Source organism: Balaenoptera borealis (genome assembly GCF_965194805.1).
Source record: "Balaenoptera borealis genome assembly, chromosome: 13".
Lineage (NCBI taxonomy): Eukaryota > Metazoa > Chordata > Mammalia > Artiodactyla > Balaenopteridae > Balaenoptera > Balaenoptera borealis.
This window is the reverse complement of record NC_138870.1, coordinates 2853892-2870362: the sequence shown is the minus strand read 5'-3', so window position 1 is coordinate 2870362 and position 16471 is coordinate 2853892. Positions and strand designations below refer to the sequence as shown.

At 41.7% G+C, this 16471-nt stretch overlaps 1 protein-coding gene across 14 annotated transcripts in view; it reads right to left on the bottom strand.

Annotated features, from left to right (window-relative positions):
* RAD52 (RAD52 homolog, DNA repair protein) overlaps positions 1–16471 on the bottom strand; it is a 76934-nt gene that overhangs the window by 13860 nt on the left and 46603 nt on the right. For 5 of the 14 annotated variants that reach the window (XM_082349125.1, XM_082349127.1, XM_082349121.1 and 2 more), the window contains exons 2-8: positions 6235–6359; positions 5766–5864; positions 4568–4669; positions 4088–4181; positions 3778–3905; positions 2103–2221; positions 1167–1242 (exon numbers count right to left, since the gene is read on the bottom strand). In XM_082349125.1, coding sequence (XP_082205251.1) covers positions 1167–1242; positions 2103–2221; positions 3778–3905; positions 4088–4181; positions 4568–4669; positions 5766–5846 — 600 coding nt within the window. In that variant the 5' untranslated portion in view covers positions 5847–5864; positions 6235–6359. Of the gene's footprint in view, positions 1–1166; positions 1243–2102; positions 2222–3777; positions 3906–4087; positions 4182–4567; positions 4670–5765; positions 5865–6211; positions 6360–6662; positions 6894–11110; positions 11275–16471 lie in introns of those variants that run through there. The other 9 variants (XM_082349120.1, XM_082349130.1, XM_082349119.1 and 6 more) reach the window with 6 other exon arrangements.

Sequence of the window (16471 nt, the reverse complement as noted above, 5' to 3'; positions counted from 1 at the left end):
AGAGATGGAAGCAACCCAAATATCCATTGATGGAAGAAGGGACAGAGAAAATGTGATATATACATACAGTGGAATATTACTCAGCCTTAGAAAGGAAGGAAATTCTGACACATGCTAAAACATAGATGAACCTTGAGGACATTATCCTAAGTAACATAAGCCAGCTACAGAAAGACATAAACTGTTAAGATTGCATTTATATGAGGTATTTAAAATAGTCAAATTCATAGAAACAGAAACTAGAATGGTGGTTGCCAGGGGCTGAAGGAAGGGGTAAAAGGGGAGTTGTTTTATGGGTACAGAGGTTTCCATGTTGTAAGTTCTGGAGATGTGTTTCACTATTGAACTGTACACTTAACAATGGTTAAAATGGTAAATTTCATGTTACGAGTTTTTTACCACCATGTTTTAAAAAAAGAAAAAACTACAATATCCCTCATAAATATAGGTGCAGAAATCCTTAACAAAATATTACCAAACTTAATCCAATAATATGTAAAAAGGATTTAGAAAAAGGAAAGAAATGGAGTTTTGACAGCTGCCAATTGACACACACCTCTATTAGGGGCAGCACAAGAAAAAGAACCCCTTAAGTACCAGAGAGGGAAGGCTGCCCAGGGTGGCAGCACTGCCAGGACCCAAAGAACCACAGACGAAGCCGCGCTCCACCAGGCAGCAGGAACGCTCCGGAGCCTGACTGGCCCAGGTCATGCTATGCTCCAGACCCCATTCTCCGAAGGCAAATGTGCAGATCACATGACAGGCAACTACAGAAACAAGGGAGATCTAAACCTTAAAGACACCCGAGCTAAAGAAGAGCAGGAAGGTTGAACAGGTGAGGCTCTGAGTGTTTGTAAGAAATGGCAGTGGTGCTGCGAGGGGTCCGTGCTCCTTCTGTCTTACAGACCACTGCCAAGCACGGTTCTCTCTACATAAGAGACAAGTAACACAAATGCTCCAGGCTTCAATTTCCTCATCGGTACATTAAGGTAATTGGTTCCTGCTGGCTCTTATGTTCAAAGACGTCTGAAATACACATCCCAGACACTCTAAATAGCCAAGTCTTCACTTTTTCTCTCTCCATCACCAAATACTCACTCATGACACAAGAGCATCATCAGTTCCACCTTTACTCCACACATCCCATTCCCCCACTTCTGACATACCTGGTGTGGAAGCTTGTTTAGTGACCTCAGATAGTCTTTGTCCAGAATACAATTCCCAAGTGCATTCCCGAAACTTCTAAGGGTAAGAAAAAAAAGGGGAACGGGGTTGAGAACGTTATATGTAAATATCAGAGAACAGAGCTACAACCTTTGTACAAGCTGCTTCTCAACACAGCAGAGGAAACGGACGCTGATAAGCATTCAAAGACGTTCATTACGCATCTGCATTAGGTTCTGAGAATACAGCACTGAGCACAACAGTCACAACCCCCTGCCCTCAGGACAGGCAGAGAGCACAGGAAGACTGGGCAAGCACTCACAAAACCCCACTAGCTACACCTCCCAACATGGGACGCAACTTCCACAGCAGACACTGTTCCCCAAGGACTGCTCCAGTTCCCCAGTAATAGTGAGCACGCACACTTCAGGGGCACAGGCCTCCGTGACCAAAGTTCTTTACTTGGGATATCCAGATTCCCCCACGGGTTGTGGTATTGCAAATTTTTAGTGCATGTTTTACATGTATTTTTTCTGGTAATTCAATTCTCAAAGGCATCTATGACCCAAAAAAAGGTTAAAAACCCTGCTCTATGAAACTAAGTTAACTATGTTACATATACATAATGAAGAACTGTGTAGGTGTATTAAAGAGAATGAGGAAACAATCTATGTGCTCGTGTGGAAAGGTCTCCAAGACACACTGCTGATGAGAGGGGTGGGGAAAGGCAAGGTCAAGTACAGAACAGAGAACACAGGATTCTACCACTTATTCCCCAAAAAGTGGGCCCTCAGCATAAAGAAGCACTGGGGAAAGACAGAAGAGAGCAGGAAAACAGGCCGCACAGGGCCAAGGGTGGGAGGAAGACTTATGTTATTTCGACTTTTGAACCACGTGGGTGTTATTACCCAGAACTGAGAAGAACAGGATCTGCCTACCTCAGTGCTCGCTTCAGCCCGTCGGTCACTGCCTCCTTCCTCGCCTTCTCCAAAGACAAGGCTTTGGACTTGAGGCCCTCGCTAACACCATAGCCCACGTCCTCATGATACGAACCATCCTGGGGGCAGAAAAGGAGTTCAGGGTCCAACGTGAGGAGCTGCAGTCCCGTCCCTCGCTGCAGAGCTCTCCTCTAACTCAAGCATCAGTGTTCAGACTGGTTGGACAGAGCCCAGGGCCTGGAACACAGGCGGAGTTGCCAGAGTCCATTTCCAGGGCTACTTCCTGGACCGGATCTGCCTAGAGACGTGCCTGTGCTCCAAGCACAAGACAATTCTCCTTCCTCGTCACATAACCAGGCACACACCTGACCCGCCCCACATCTTACTAAGACACATTACCCACACTATGAAAACCTCTGGGGCACCAAACCAAAAATTTGAAATATTATATTTAACAGATTCTAACGACTGGATAGCAAATCCTCTCACAAGTCAGGTGGTACCTGTTTCTCGGCTTCTACCAAAAGTAAAGGTGGGCCTGATCAAGCGGTTTGCTGACAGAGAGCTGAGTATAATGTCTGATGGTAGCATTGTGATTTCTGATCTATAACTCAGAAGTAGTCAAAGAAATGAATGACACTATAACGAAACTCGTTCCATTCTCAGTTTGTTTATGTGAATAAGGTTTTCGGTAGTATTTATAAAAGTAAGTCAGAACAGAATTAATGCTAAATGTTTAGTCTAGGAATAAGTAATATTAACTATGGATGTACAAACTAACTGAATAGGAAAAACCAGCTCATCCATCTTACCAATAAATGCATTTTCCATAAAATTTTATTAAATATAAATATTTTGATGTAGTTATGTTGTCTCTTCAACATAAACACAACTGACTAAATTGTGTATTAATAGCACCTGTAATATCAATAGTAACTCAATCCAGAAGAAATTTCTCAACAGTTAGAGCCTTAAGGTCACTGGAAATTTATCCCCTAAAACTTTTACATACACACACACAGACACACACACACACACACAGAGAAGTATAATAAGGTTATTATTAATAAAAGATTTTCAATCATATATCTTATATTAGGATAAAAGCCAGAGGGGAAATGGAATGGAAATACGTGTTCAAGAAGAAACAACGTTAAGATATCTGATGACCGAAGAATAACTTGCTCAAAAAAAAAGAAAAAAAGGGACTTCCCTGGTGGTCCAGTGGTTAAGGCTCTGTGCTCCCAATGCAGGGGGCCCGGGTTCAATCCCTGGTTGGGGAACTAGATCCTGCATGCTGCAGCTAAAGACCCTGCACGCCACAACTAAGGCCCAGTGCAACCAAATAAATAAATAAATATTTAAAAAGAAAGAAAGAAAGAAAAAGAAAAATAGCTTGCGCATGTATTTTTTTAAATGGATGACAGCATTTAATCCTCTATGGTATTTAGAATACATTGGTACGTGTTATAAAGATGTAACAGATTTATTTTAGAATGTAAAATTTTACAACATGCCAAAAAATACACCCTTACAACTGTTTATATATATGGTGAAAACTGAGTCAGCTTAAAAACGTGCAAGCGAACAGAGTTCCTCAAAATTCTCTTAGGGGCACATGAGGGAGGATGTGTGAAGAACCCCACCCCCTCTCTGGGCCCAGAGGCGCCCGTACCTGCTCACTCTCCCACCTGCCCAGTGCCTGCAGGCAGCACGTCCCCTCCATCACCCTCACCTTCAGCTGGACTCTCACAAACGCACAGACGCCCACGGAGAACTTGCCATTGTTAAAGTCAACAAAATCTAGGAGTGGGAAAGAGACCCAGGTGAAGAGGATACTGGTCCCTGTGCCTCACCTGCATTCCTCCTGCTGGCGACGGAGCACACCTTCCCTAGGTCCCTGCCCACAAAACACTCCTGCCAGAAGTCAGCCGATGCCGAGGAAGGGAAACGAAGCAGCAGCCACTGCCAGGAAGCATACTCACCCACGTTCTGTTGTGTGATAGAGTGTGCCCAGCCATTGTAGCCAAACATCTCATTGGCCAGATTAATTACCCTGTGACCCTCAATGTAACACACCTGGAAAAAAAATTTAAAGAAGAAAAAAAAGCTTGTTAAAATTCCTTGCCATACTTAAATGTGGATCAAAACTTACTTAATTTATTCCTTACCAGCTTTTTTGGCAAAACCACCCTTAAACATTCCAGAGAATTTCTCAGTGAACTTAATTCAAAGATCTTCCAGAGGAGCCAGTTAGAACTAGTGTCTTGGGCCAGGCCATGCTTGGGCCACTGCAGATGACAGTGAAGGCTGGAACCCATCCCCGCCCAAAGACACAAATAAACGTCCACTAACAGTGAATGAGAGACCTTCTGAACCCATGAGGACCAGAGAAGGAGTTGGCAAGTTCATGGAAATAGTCGGCATTGTGGGTGCCCACTTTTCAGGCATGTAAACTCTCTTACCTTCTGGCCTCCTCCAGCCATGCGGCTACTTATGTATTCTGGGCCCAGCCTCTGCCTCAGAGCATTCTGGATGGCCTGGTACTCTTCTGCTGTGTATTGGTACTGTAATCCAGAAAGGGAAAATTAAACTGACATTTCCACCATTACTTATCAGCAAGTCTCCAACTTTTTGGTCTCCAGACCCCTTTACACTCTTCACAAGTACTGAGGATCCTATGAGCTTTTGTTTATGTGGGTTATATCTATCAATACTAGGAATTAAAAATGAGAAACTCTGCAGGCACACATTCCAATAACCACCAGAGCAGTGATATCAGCACATTATACGGTCTCTGGAAAACTCCACTCTCACTCATGAAAGAATGAGAGTGAAAAAGGCACAGAGTATTTTAGTATTATTATGAAAATAATTTTGATTTCACAGACTCTGAAAGGTCTTGTGGACCCCCAGGGGTCACTGGACCACATTTTGAGAACCACTGCCTTAGATGTTATTAATATGTTACCATCCCTACAAAACTTTCTCGAGCCAGAACTGGGAAACTGAAACTTCTCTCCTCGGAGTCTATATGACATTTATATAGGCAAGGAAGTAGGAGAGGAGAAAATATGACAGGAAGCCTTGCTTCCATTTGTCCTCTTCTCTAGTTCAACAATTTCCCATCCTACACATAGAGAAATACACTCCTACTTGTTTAGATTTTCATCCCCTCAGTACTTTTCCCCTTGCCCTATTTAAATGGAATAAATACACACAAATAGATTTCTGGTAAGACAAAGATAGAATCTGGGGGGACAAAGCAAGAATCTCCCTTATATGCACAGAATATCTACACAAAGAGTACAACCCCAGAAACTTTGGATGCCTCCAAAAAAGAGATCTGGGTGACATGTGGGCAAGAGTGATAGGAAATAGTGAGACTTTTTACATACAGTCTGTTTCATTTTGAATGTTATTGCATACGAAAATATAATCTATCCAAAAAATAAATAAAATTTAAATCTAAATGTAACCCCCAGTGCTGCTAAAGTTCCAAAATGCCCTCAGAGCTTGTCAAAGACTCCCAAATGATGCACTTAAATGAAAAAAAAAACCAATAAAACAGCTTACATGTATATGATGGTGCTCTACCAATGGCTTCCCCATACCTTTTTCACTTAACCTCATTCCTTCCAGGTATGAAAAAAACACACGTACCTGACCAAAGCATAATACAGAGCTGCCACCAGCAGGATGGCTGTCACGGCCGCTAAGAATTGCTTCTTCAGTCCCAGACATGTTGATTCAGGTTGACCTCTAAATAAAAAGAAGATTAAAAAAATGATCTCAAAGAATGCTAGTGGTAAAAGGCAAGAGCCTCTACTAAAAATCAGACGAAGTAACTTTCCTTGCATACTTTAAACACTGACCCAGTCAAGGGCCAAGCTCCTCAGTGCTTAGCTATCACCTAACAAGCCACTGAAAATCCTTTAGGGTCTGCTTCTACCTTTCTGCTAAAATTTTGCTAGCGTGGTGATGCTATTAAAGGTGATTTTTACAATAAGAATGTATTGTATGTTATAATTACAATGTTCGTAATGGAAAAAGTCAAAATTACAAAAGCACGCTAGGGGAGAGCAAACAACCAGCTTATGACCACCTACTATATGGGCATCGTGACCCTGACCTCTGTGGGGTTGAAGAGGAAACACAGGCCACGGTAGCTGAACTGCTGTCGGAGCCAACACGCCAGCAGGTGGGAGGAGTGTAACGGACATGACGCAATGGAAGAGCCAGATGGCACAGAAGACCCTGTGTTCAGAAAGAGCACAGCATTAAACCACTAGTAGTCCCTGCAGTTTCTTTACCGCCTGGGACCTTGTTACAAATGCACATTCTCAGGCCCCACCCCAGACCCACTGAATCCAAAACCAGAGGCGAGGCCCATGAATGAGTGCTGGACCAAGCCCACCCCATGATTCTGACACAAGCTTCAGTTTGAGAGCCACTGCATTAGACTGAGACCACGCAAGTGTGCAGTCTATTAGAAAAGAGAATTACCCTCAGAAAAAGCAGCTGCAGCTGGCTGACCCGCTACCTGAGTACCCCACCCACCTCGGATCCAACAAAGTTGGGCCTCAGCACATCTGCATGCTATAAATCTTCAGATTGTTTGCTCACAGTAGGACCACAAATCTATGAATGTCAACAAGTATGATTCCCCACGCAGTGTTCCAAGACGGTGTTTAAGAGCTGACATTCCAAATGGTGATTTCTGGCTCCATCACCCACGAGGTCTTGACCAAGAGAAAAATTACATAATCTCTCTAAATGACGTTTCATCATCTAGAAAATGGAGATAACAATAGTACCTACATTTCCCAGGGGTTCTGTAAAGATTAAATGAGAAACTGCATAAAAACTGCATTAATGCAACTAGAGATTATCATACTAAATGAAATTAAGTCAGAAAGAGAAAGATAAATACCGTATGATATCACTTATCTGTAGAATCTAAAATATGACACAAATGAACCTATCTATGAAACAGAAACATAATCACAGATATAGAGAACAGACTGGTGGTTGCCAAGGGGGAGGGGCTTGGGGGAGGGATGGAGTGGGAGGTTGGGGTGAGCAGATGTAGGCTTTTATATACAGAACGGATCAACAAGGGCCTACTGTACAGCAGAGAACTACATTCAATATCCTATGATAAACCATAATGGAAAAGAATATTAAAAAAAGAATGTGTCTGTGTCTGTGTGTGTGTATATATATATAAAACTGAATCACCTTGCTGTACAGCAGTAATTAACACAACATTGTAAATCAACTATACTTCAACTTAAAAAAAAAACTACATCAGAAGAGTGCCTGGCACGTATGAAATACTAAATAAATGTTAGTTATTGCTAAGTTCTTGTTAATTTTCTTACATACATTATGATGAAAATGCAGAAAACTAAATGATCATAAAACATTACCTTTCAGCTAAGAAATGGTAAATTTATTTATAATCTTGCACTAAAAAGTAGGATAGTGGCCTATACTAGGTCAGTCAATAGTTAGTGTCTAAAATTGTTAAACCAAGAAATAGTGGAATGAGGATATTAGTTAGAACTATAAATGCCAGAAAAGACAAGTAAAAGAACGAAACATCTCTCAGGAGTGGTGCTGGTGTGAAGAACAGTGCAGCAGGGCTTGCCTTTTTAAAAATAAAACTTTTAGTGCTATTTCCTTTTCAAATATGTGCATGTATTATTTTAATAAAAATAAAAACTTAAATACCTGTTCCATAAAGCAGGGGTCAGCAAACTTTTTCCATAAAGGGCCAGAGAGTAAATATGTTAGGTGTTGCAGGTTATATGGTCTCTGTCACTACTTCACTTTGGCATTTTAGCGTGAAAGTAGCCATAGACAATACATAAATGAATGGGCGTGGTTGTGTCCCAATAAAACTTTATTACACAAATGAACTTATTTACAAAACAGAAATAGACTCACAGACTTAGAAAACAAACTTATGGTTACCAGGGAGTAAGGCTGGCGGGCAGGGATAGATTGGGAGTTTGGGACTGACATATACACACTGCTATATTTAAAGTGGATAACCAACAAGGACCTAATGTATAGCACAGGGAACACTGCCCAATATTCAGTAATAACCTAAATGGGAAAAGAAATTGAAAAAGAATAAATACATGTATATGTATAACTGAATCACTTTGCTGTACACCTGAAACTAACACAACATTGTTCATCAACTATACTCCAATATAAAATAAAAATTTAGGGGGGCTTCCCTGGTGGCGCAGTGGTTGAGAATCTGCCTGCCAATGCAGGGGACACGGGTTCGAGCCCTGGTCTGGGAAGATCCCACATGCTGCGGAGCGACTAGGCCCCTGAGCCACAACTACTGAGCCTACGCGTCTGGAGCCTGTGCTCCGCAACACGAGAGGCCGCGATAAGTGAGAGGCCCGCGCACCGCGATGAAGAGTGGCCCCCGCTTGCCGCAACTAGAGAAAGCCCTCACAGAAACGAAGACCCAACACAGCTGAAAATAAGTAAATAAATAAATAAATAAATTTAAATTAAAAAAAAAAAAATTTAGGGACTTCCCTGGCGGTCCAGTGGTTAAGACTCGGTGCTTCCACTACAGGGGGCATGGGTTCAATCCCTGGTCAGGGAACTAAGATCCTGCGTGCCACACGGCATGGCCAAAAATAAATAAATAAAATAAAAACTAAGAAACAAACAAAAACTTTATTACAAAAAGAGGTGGCAGATTTGGCCCATAGGTCACAGAGTGGGATACTAAAAAGTTGTAGGTGAACAGGATATTCACAAAGTTTCAAATGAGAGCCTATCTGGTTATCTGTTAAAAACAAGGGTATACACTGCAAATGTACTAATGCCACTGAATTGCATGCTTAATAATGGTTAAAATGATAAATTTTACATTATGTACATTTTACCACAATTTTAAAAAAAAGGAGGGGAATAGCTTAACACAGAAGAGATTTCTCTCTCACTCATGAAAGATTTAATACAGTCTGGCGGCCCTGTCCATCTTACAGCTGTGCTGTCTGGCACGCGTGACCCCTGAGGTCATCGCTGCAGGGGCAGGCAGAGCTGAGCAGTCATAGCTGCCTTAGTTGTGACCTGCATCACTCCGGTCACAGTTCCCTAGACAGAACTAGTCACATGGCCCCCGAGGCTGGGAACTGTACGAAGGCATTTAAATATTTGGTGAGTACTGTCTCTACCACATCCATTTCTCCCCACTCCAGTAGAAGCCCCTAGAAGGTGGGGGGGTTCTTCCTGACTCTCTGTGGCAGCCCCAGGGCCTAGCATAGTACCTTGCTCATCGTAGGTGGTCAGGAAGGGAAGTGTTTGAATATTAAGTGAATGGATACACCAGTGAATGAAAGAAATACATAATGCAGGATATATAGACAAAGTATATTTTTTAATTCTAGAAACTAATTTTGTAAGGCAACAGTTACACTTCTCATATTTAAAAAGCAATTTGCTTCTACTTTTCTAAACAATCTTATAAGATTCAATATATTGAAAAAAGGACTAGTCTCTGCCCACAGACTAAAACATGGAATTATTCTTTTTTTAAAAAAATTAATTAATTAATTAATTTTTGGCCACATTGGGTCTTTGTTGCTGCATGCGTGCTTTCTCTAGCTGCAGGGAGCAGGGGCTACTCTTCGTTGCAGTGCGCGGGCTTCTCATTGTGGTGGCTTCTCTTGTTGCGGAGCACGGGCTCTAGGCACACAGGCTTCAGTAGTTGTGACTCACGGGCTCTAGAGCGCAGGCTCAGTAGTTCTGGCGCATGGGCTTAGTCGCTCCATGGCATGTGGGATCTTCCTGGACCAGGGCTCGAACCCGTGTCCCCTGCATTGGCAGGTGGATTCTTAACCACTGCGCCACCAGGGAAGCCCTAGAATTATTCTTTATGCCAGTTTTAACTTTGGAAAAAACGTTCACTGCTCCGCCTCCCTTTCTAAAACTGTCCACGAACCATTTTCCTGTTATAAAATTAAAATGTCTTTATTGTAGAAAGCTTTAAACATATCAAAAATATGGGAAGAAGTAAAATGTGGCTGGTTCCCCACCAGCAACAGATAGCTGTTATCTTCTTCACATATGACTGTGCTTGTGTATGTGTGTTTTATGTGTAGGTACATGCGTATCTGTTAAACCAAAGTAGATTCCCAATGTATCAGGCATATCTTACGCGGGACCTCAAGTCTTGGCCCTGCCTGTCTCTGAGGCCTCAGACCACTGTCTCCACCCTGGCTGCCATTAGGAGGACCACATACGCGAGGGTCCCGACCAGCAGCACACGGGCACAACCCTATGGCCCCTACTTCCTGCTCACAGGGATGCCTCTTACCTCCCACCCTTGGCCTCCCTCCTGCATTTGAGGTGTGAGAACCCGTAGGACCCACCTGATGCCCACACACGCACAACCTGCACATCTGGGGGAGTTGATGTACCACGGGGCAAACCTTTTACCAGGGAGACAAAGGCGCTGAGGAGTAAATCCTCTCCTCCCCTCATTTAGGTGGCTGTCCTGGGGTGTGGCACTTTATACCTCCTCCTGGGAGACAGCTTAAGGAAACCAAGCAATCAGCTGTCCTTGTTACCAAGGGGTGGCCAGCTTGGAAATGCATGCTTGAACTGACTTAATCTTCCATCTCTCCTCAATCCCCTTTTCCTTCATTTCTGCTTCCTGGAATTGCACTTCCTAAAAAATAATAGCACATAAGCTTTTGCCTCAAGCTCTAGGTCCCGGGGTCCCCAGGCCTAGCAGACACTAGGGGTGCTGTGCTGACTATCCCATCAGCTCTCACCGCAACAGCGCACGCCCAGCCTAACTTCCACACGCCAACACCTGCATCTCTTTACCTGCGGGCTTGCTTTGGCATCGGGCCCATTCTGCACCTGTTCAGGGTGAGCCGCAAGTACCAGAGAACGGACGCCTGGGAGCAGCCCTCAAACAGTGACTGACAGGAGCTGGTGTTTAAAGACCCTAGATTTCTCACCCCTTCCGTGGGATAAGCTAAGCCGTGAGTTCTGCGTTGGCTCCAGGTTCCCGGTGCAATCAGCTTGGGTTGCACCTTTTGTTGATTGCCTTTTCTGTCCCTTCTCACTGCCTCTCTGTTCTCCCAGTATGTCCTGAGGTCAGTCCCCAAATAAACTACTTGCACTAGGAGAAAAAATGGAGGGGGGCAAAAGACACCCTTACAATGGAGAAATCTGGCAGCCACCTTAACCAAGCAGTCAAACATAATAATATCACCAACATCTCTACCAATCTAATCATGACTCTAATCATGAGGAAATAATCAGACAAGTTGAAATCTAGCAGGCCTGAACTCTTCAAAAATATCAGTGCCTCAAAAAACAAAACAAAGCAAAACAAAAAGGAGAGTGAACTCTTCTACATTAAAGGAGACTAAAGAGACAGGACAACACACTGTGTGACCCTTTATAGGATTTTAGATCAGAAAAAAAAAAAAAATCTGTAAAGGACATGACTAAGGCAATGAGGGAAATCTGATGATGAACTGCATATTGGACAATGGTTCTGTATCACTGTTACAGATACTGAGTGTGATAACTCTATCATGGTCATATAGGAGAATGAACTTGTTACTAGGAGATACATGATGAAGTATTAGAATAAACTGTCATGTTTTCTGCAACTTACTCTCAAATCATTCAACTAATAAAATGTGTGCATGTGTAAATACAGGGAGAGAAAGAGATAAAGTAACAAACCTATGAATCTAGGTGAAGCATATGCAGGCATTCATTGTATAACTTTCCTAGAGGCTTCAAATTTTTCAAAATAAAATGTTAGGAAAGAAAAAAAAAATGTTAGGAAAGACTTCCTGATAGCCAAAGTTATGGCAGCTACATAAATCCAAATATCCCAATACATCTGCCAAAAACTATATGCACCAACAAAAGGAACAAATAAAACCACAAATATCCTGTATCTCCTAACATAATTAGAAGACTGAAAATGGAAGTTTCAAATTGCCTGGAAGTAAAAAAATATATATATCAATTTCTGGTGGAGATAGATCTCGAACTCTCATCTCGACTTTTTGAGGAGAGCAAGGTGGGACCCAGATGGGAAGAGAAATGCATAGAAGGGAGAAGACGACGATGGAGAGCCCAAGATAGAACTAAAATCACTCCCGGAAAAAGACCCACGCTAAGTATGAAGATACCGACGAAACATTCTGGGAGATGAGTGCAGCCTATGGAGAAAGAGACAAGTGTATGTAGAACTCGGTGAGGCAGAACTGGCAAGGCGGGGCTTCTGAGAAGAAGGAAAAAGGAATGACGGATGCCCTCTGAGACTGTCCTGTGAAGGGCAAAAAGGGGGAAATTTAGGATCCTATAAGACAAGAGAACATTTAAAAGTCAAAGGATATATAACCATCTCCCCCCAAATGCCTTCTAATAAAGAAACATACTCACTACACTTACAAAAGAATAAGGGGACTTCCCTGGTGGCTCAGTGGTTAAGAATCCGCCTGCCAATGCTGGGGACACGGGTTCGAGCTCTGGTCCGGGAAGATCTCACATGCCGCGGAGCAACTAAGCCCATGCGCCACAACTACTGAGCCTGTGCTTTAGAGCCCACGAGACACAACTACTGAGCCTGCGTGCTGTAACCACTGAAGCCCAAGCGCCTAGAGCCCATGCTCCACAACAAGAGAAGCCACCGCAATGAGAAGCCTGCGCACCGCAACGAAGAGTAGCCCCTGCTTGCCACCACTAGAGAGAAAGCCGGGACCCAGCAACGAAAACCCAACGCAGCCAAAAAATAAATAAATAATAAAATTACTAAAAAAAAAAAATAGGAAATACTCAAAGTAGGAATCTTGTAAATCACCCCAAACTGTCAATCCTGTTCACAAAATGCAAAATTAGATATAAAAAAGAACTTAAGATAGTTCAATAGTGAACTTAAGATAGTTCAAAACAAATTAAACAATCTGAAGAAGAAGAAAAAAAAAAAGATTGAAAATAACAAAGGAGCCTCAGGGTCCTGGGGGAAAACATCAAAATGGCTAACACATATAATCAAAGTCCCAAACGAAAAGGTTAAAGAGAATGGGGATAAAAAATTTTTTTAAATAATGGCTCAAATTTTCCCAAATGGGTGAAAGGCATAAGTTTATAGATTTAGGAAGATCTGCAAATCTCAAAGCAGGATAAACACAAAGGAAATCACACCTAGACACACGACAGGTAAAATGCTAAAAAACAAAAATAAAGAGAAAACCTTAAAGCAGTCAGAAAAAAATGGCACACTGTATACAGAGTAACAATGTGAATGATGGCTCCACTGTGATTTAAAAAAACATACTTAGGAGTAATTTTAATGAACAATGCATAAGACCTCTTCAAACTATAAAACAGTACCAGAGGAAATTAAAGACCTAAATTAAACAGGAGATGCACAACGTTCATACATTTGAAGACTCAATACTGTTAATATGTTAATTCTTCCCAAATTGATCTAAAGATTCAATGCCATTGCAATCATAATCCTACGAGACATTTTTTAGAAACTGGTAAGATGATGATTCTAACATTTATGTGTAAAATGCAAAGGATCTAAACTAACCAAATCAAACTTGAAAAACAACAAAGTTGTTGACCTACACTGCACGACTTCAAGACTTACTATAGGGCTTCCCTGGTGGCGCAGTGGTTAAGAATCCACCTGCCAATGCAGGGGACACGGGTTCGAGCCCTGGTCCGGGAAGATCCTACATGCCATGGAGCAACTAAGCCCGTGCGCCACAACTACTGAGCCTGTGCTCTAGAGCCCACGAACCACAACTACTGAAGCCCGCGCACCTAGAGCCCACGCTCTGCAACAAGAAAAGCCACTGCAATGAGAAGCCCGTGCACCGCAACGAAGAGTAGCCCCCACTAGCCGCAATTAGAGAAAGCCCACACGCAGCAACGAAGACCCAACGCAGCCAAAAATAAATAAACAAATGAATAAATGTATTTATTTATTTATTAAAAAAAAAACCTACTATAATTAAAACAGGGTGGTACTGACATAAGGACTGATCAATGGAACAGAAGAGTCCAGAAATCAACTGCCATGTATACAGTCATCTGAATTTCAACAAAGGTACCAATTCAGTACAACGGCATTTTCAACAAATGATGCTGGAACAACTGGAAATCTGTATGGGAAGAACATTTAATATTCTTCACAAAATAATTTTCACACCATTCACAAAAACTAGAGATGGATCATAGGCCTAAACATAAAAGCTAAAACTATAAAATTTCTACAAGAAAATACATAAGTATACCGTCACAACCTGGAGGTAGCCAAGATTTCTTACTTAGGACTCAGAAAGCAGTAATTATAAAAGAAAAAAATGACAAATATGACTACATCAAAATGTAAAACTTTGCTTATCAAAAACAGCTCTAAGAAAATGAATAGGCAACCACAAAGACTGATATCCAGGATATAAAAAGGACATATAAAGAACTCCTACAACTCAATAATAAAAAGACAATTAACCCAATTTTAAATGGGCAAAAGATTCGAGCAGGCACTTCACAAAGGAAGATATAAAAATGTCAATAAACACAGGAAAAAGGGCTCAACATCGTTAGTAATCAAGGACTAAAATTAAAACCAACCATAATGACATACCACTCTACACCCACTAGAATGGCTAAAAATAAAAACTGACACCACCAAAAGTCGGCAAGGATGTGAAGCGACCAGAATGCTCATACACTGCTGGCAGGAAACAGGCTGATAAGACTACTCAGCTCTAAACACATGGTAACCTTCATGAAAGAAGAATGACTTGAGGACGAAGCCAGCATTCCAGAGTTTAGAGCAGCAGGCCGCAGAGGATTAGTCCCAGGCCTTGAACCCTAATGGTTCTTTATACACCTTGGATATCAGTTCCTTGTCAAACAGGTGTCAGAGCTTGCCTATTCATTTTCTTAGAGTTATCTTAAATGAGAAGTTTTCAATTTTGATGTAATCCAATTTATCTTTTTTTTCCCCCCAGTGGTTATTGCTTTCTGAGTCTTGTCTAAGAAACCTTTGCACACCTCCAGATCATGACGATATTCTTCCATATTTTCTTCTAGAAGCTTTATGGTTTTATAATTTTGGAAACAAATCTGACCATTTCTTCAGAAATTAAACATGCATTTGCCATATGACCCAAGAATTCTTCTGATAGGTATTTTCCCAAAGAAATAAAAACATATGACCAAAAAAAAAAAAAAAATAAAGACTTTTGGGGGGTGAGGGGTAAGAGCCTGAGCTAGGATAGTGGCTGTAAGCACAAAACTGATGAATTCAAGATATTAAAAAGATTAGCAAAAATGTTTTTATTCTTATCTATTTCCTTATCACCTAAAAGCGTTTCTAATTACATGCGGAGAGAGGGAGAAAGGAAGGAAAGAGTAAAGAGGAAAGAAGGCACGCTACATAAGGATAGTTTCCTCTTTCGTCTGACCTCATCTTTATTAAAGACAGGGCAGGGCATTATCATGAAGGGTTAAATAAGCCACCTTTAAAAGCTTAAAACTTTAGTTTGTAAACATGGGAGAGCAATGGAAATTTTAGGCTGAGAATCAAAGGTCTGTGTCAGCAGTGAATAACTGATGGAGAGAGCAGCTGGAGTCTATGTCACAACAGTCCAGAGAGGAAACGACAGAGGCTCAACCAAGGTAACAGCCACGGAGAGAAAGGGTGGACTCTGGATTTGCGTCACAGGCAGAAGTGACCAAGCTCAGTGACCAGTGAAGTTCTGACTGTGCAGGTCAAGATGAACAGGACTGGGTATCAAAATTCTTTATTTTCATTTATGTACATGCTACTCTCATGTTTGTAATACTTCTTTCAAAATTTAGCAACAGAGTAGAAAAAGAAGAATTATTTAAGTAAAAAGAAGGAAACAGATCTCAAATTGTCATCTCTTCCTTGAAGCCTTACACACCTCACTACACTCTCAACAGAATTAACCCTATGTTCCCATAGCATTTAGACATTTGTCACAGCACAGCATAAACCACACTCTGCCGCTGGAGGACAGCGGGGCCGTGTACTAACTACCGAATCTCCAGGACTGAGCAGAGTCCCTACCCAGCTTGCAGAATAAAGAGCATTTTAGCTTTATTTTAGCTCCCCTCCGCTTCAAAACTGCCAGAACGTTATTAAAAATGAATACCTTGAGTGGAAAAATGTTAAAAGTCACAGAAGTTGAATCAATATCCCCACTAGGCTTTCTGCCCTTGAATAATTAAATTGGTTACATAGTCCATTCTCACTATTCATGATACTCATGTTCTACAGTTACCATGAACACTCAATAATCGAATAC